The 3,162-nt window shown below is 32.1% G+C and overlaps 1 protein-coding gene across 1 annotated transcript; it reads left to right on the top strand.

The window, feature by feature from the left end:
• The first annotated feature begins 898 nt into the window (after window positions 1–898).
• Window positions 899–2,469, top strand: LOC135952295 (uncharacterized). Its single transcript, XM_065502168.1, has 2 exons — window positions 899–973; window positions 1,041–2,469. Exons 1-2 carry the CDS (start codon window positions 932–934, stop codon window positions 2,136–2,138), a joined length of 1,140 nt encoding a protein of 379 aa, XP_065358240.1. The 5' UTR covers window positions 899–931; the 3' UTR covers window positions 2,139–2,469.
• Window positions 2,470–3,162: the final 693 nt, after the last annotated feature.

Here is a 3,162-nt window from a genome sequence, read left to right as displayed (position 1 = left end):
ACGACTTAGAATCACTTTCTGAGTCGATTAAACGATGTCCGTCCGTCCGTCTGGTCGGCTGGTTGGCTGGCTGTCCATGTAAACCTTGTGCGCAGAGTACAGGTCGCAATTTTGAAGATATTTCGATAAAATTTGGTACATATTATTTTTTCGGCCCAAGGACCAAGCCTATTGAAACTGGCTGAAATCGGTCCACTATTTCACCTAGCCCCCATACAAAATTGGAAATTGGACTTTATCGGTCATAAATGTTTAATTTATAAATGTATCTCCACAAATTGCGCTCCAAATAAGTTTTATATACACAAAATTCATGTCACCAAATTTTGTTACGATCGGTCCATAATTAATCATAGCTCCCATATAGACCCGCTTCCGATAATCACTTTAACGTGCATAAATCGCTTAAAAATGATGGTCAACACACAAAATTCAACATAGTTAACTTTAATATAGACATAAATCACACGACCTAATTTCATGGTGATCGGTCCATAATTGGTCATAGCCCCCATATAACCCCACTTCCGAAAATCACTCAAAAATATAAATTATTGAAATTTTAAAAGAAATTTTTTTTTGCTCTTTTACTTAGTGTAGGGTATTATATGGTCGGGCTTGACCGACCATACTTACTTACTTGTTTTTTATTATATTATTCTAATCATAACAAATGAAACTGTTTCAAATATTAATCGTGCATCACATTAATATTTAGATGTGTAAGCAATAAAATAGAGAAGCTACAGAGCGACTGGAGTATCTAAACGATTTATTATTTATATATACCTTTAGTGGTCAACCGACAATCTTAAAAAAAATGAGTTTGTTACTTACAGCAATTTGTTATAAAAGTGGATTTTTAAATAAAATAAATTTATTATTCATTTAACAGTCACACTATGAACAATTAGTTATTAGAAAATCAACAATGAAACTGTTATACACTGTTATAATATTGGGGCTTATACAAGTAAGTATGAGATTTGAGATTTGGAAATTTTTACATCATCATCACACATAAACTTTCTGAATTTCAGTTGGTTGTTTTAAGGCCATTGGAAGCTTCCATTTCATTGCAGGACGAACTTATGGAACTATATAACTCCGAATTGGATATTTTAGGCAAAGAATTTTGTGAAAGGGCTAAAGCTATGAGTAAAAACATACTGCAAAATAAATATGTACAACAAGCCAAAACACCTGTAATGAGAAAATTTAAACAGAATATAAAAGATTTCTTACATGATTATCCTTCCTATATACGTTATGGTTTAATCCATGAATTAGTCCTCCTATTTGGTGGAATAATTCCAGATGTCATCAGCAACGCAGATACACAATATATTTCGGAGTTATTGATAATACAAGGTTATAACGAATTTGATGAAGATTATGAAAGCAAATGTGTGGAATTTGTGCAAGATATATTTCTACCCAAATTTGAGGAGTTAAAGTTAAAACTTTCCCAAGATGAATTGCAGCAAGAAAAAACCTTTATAAACTTGTGCAATAAATTGAAACAGTGCCATGATTATTTCTGTCAGAGTAAATATTTTATGACAATGCTTGAACAATACATCAGTCCAAAAAAGAGGCTCTATTACTTTATTGTTAAACAGCTCGATATCATTGATATCTTCCGTGGTAACAATGAAAACAATATTGCCAGTGCCGTAATAAAGGATCAAAAACTTTCACAACTTAGTCCTGCCGTCAGGCAACACTTAATAATTAGCCTTAATAACTTCATTATGAAATTCGAAAGCAATGAAGATGTGGTTGAATTGCACGATTTGAATGATGAATTCAATAACAATATATTAATGAAATTCTACTATAATAGGAAGTTGCCCTCAAAGGACAGAAGATTGTTAATGGAAATCTTCAACAAAAATGGTTATGCGAAATTTGTATCCAATTATCGCTTAAAATTTAATGGTTTTATTGAGCAGGGACTTTTAAAGGAATTAAAAACATTTCAAAAGTCTCTCAGTCGCAAAGAGTTGAAAAGTGAAAAGAACTTAATAAAATGCTTTGTTCAATCAAAAGCTTTGACCAATTTCTCTGAAAGATATGATCAATTTGAAAAATGTTTTGTGATACTACAAAACGAATTGGAAACAGAAACTATTTAAAAATATTTTTTAAAATAAGACAAACATTTATAAGTTATGTAGCTGTTTAATATATACTAGGATCGCCTGGTGGCCGAAATTCGACCACTTTTAAAACGCTTTTATGGAAAGAATTTTTAAATATTTTTTATATTGTGCACATCTAGAGAAAAAAACCATATATTTTTCATCAATATTGGTGGACAATAACATACCTAAAAGTGTACCAAAAAAAAACGTGTGGCCTATTTATATATAAGAAGATTGATAATTGTTAAAATGATATTTTGAAAATTAATAAAAACAAGTAAGAAAGTATGGTCTTTCAAGCCATATAATACCCTTCACTAAGTGAAAGAGCAAAAACATTTTTCTTTTAAAATTTCAATAATTTATATTTTTGAGTGATTTTCGGAAGTGGGCTTTATATGGGGGCTATGACCAATTATGGACCGATCAGCATGAAATTAGTACGTGTGATTTATGTCTATATGAAAGTTAAATATGTTGAATTCTGTGTGTATACTAACATTTTTAAGCGATTTATGCACGTTAAAGTGATTTTCGGAAGCGGGTCTATATGGGAGCTATGACTAATTATGGACCGATCGTAACAAAATGTGGTGACATGAATTTTGAATATATAAAATTATTTGGAGCGCAATTTGTGGAGATACATATATAAATTAAACATTTATGACCGATAAAGTCCAATTTCGGAAGGACATTTGTATGGGGGCTATGTGAAATAATGGACCGATTTCAGCCAGTTTCAATAGGCTTGGTTCTTGAGCCGAAAAAATAATACGTACCAAATTTAATCAAAATTGCGACCTGTACTCTGCGCACAAGTTTACATGGACGCCAGCCAGCCAGGCGACCAGACGGACGGACGGACATCGTTTAATGGACTCAGAAAGTGATTCTAAGTCGTCGATCGGTATACTTTAAGGTGGGTGTTAGAATAATATTTTTGGGCGTTACAAACATCTGCACAAACGCATAATATCCTCCGCACTATGGATGGTTGTGCTCTATTAACAGA

The sequence above is a fragment of the Calliphora vicina genome, chromosome 2 (genome assembly GCF_958450345.1).
Source record: "Calliphora vicina chromosome 2, idCalVici1.1, whole genome shotgun sequence".
Classification (NCBI taxonomy): Eukaryota; Metazoa; Arthropoda; class Insecta; order Diptera; family Calliphoridae; genus Calliphora; species Calliphora vicina.
Note: the sequence above shows the minus strand (reverse complement) of the source record. Positions and strands in the feature narration are given on the sequence as shown.

What these genes read in the sequence shown, in the direction of transcription:
- LOC135952295 (XM_065502168.1), top strand. Translation starts at nt 932, where the DNA reads ATGAAACTGTTATACACTGTTATAATATTGGGGCTTATACAA. An exon ending in TAATATTGGGGCTTATACAA is followed by an intron (nt 974 to 1,040) that starts GTAAGTATGAGA and finishes TCTGAATTTCAG; the next exon opens with TTGGTTGTTTTAAGGCCATT.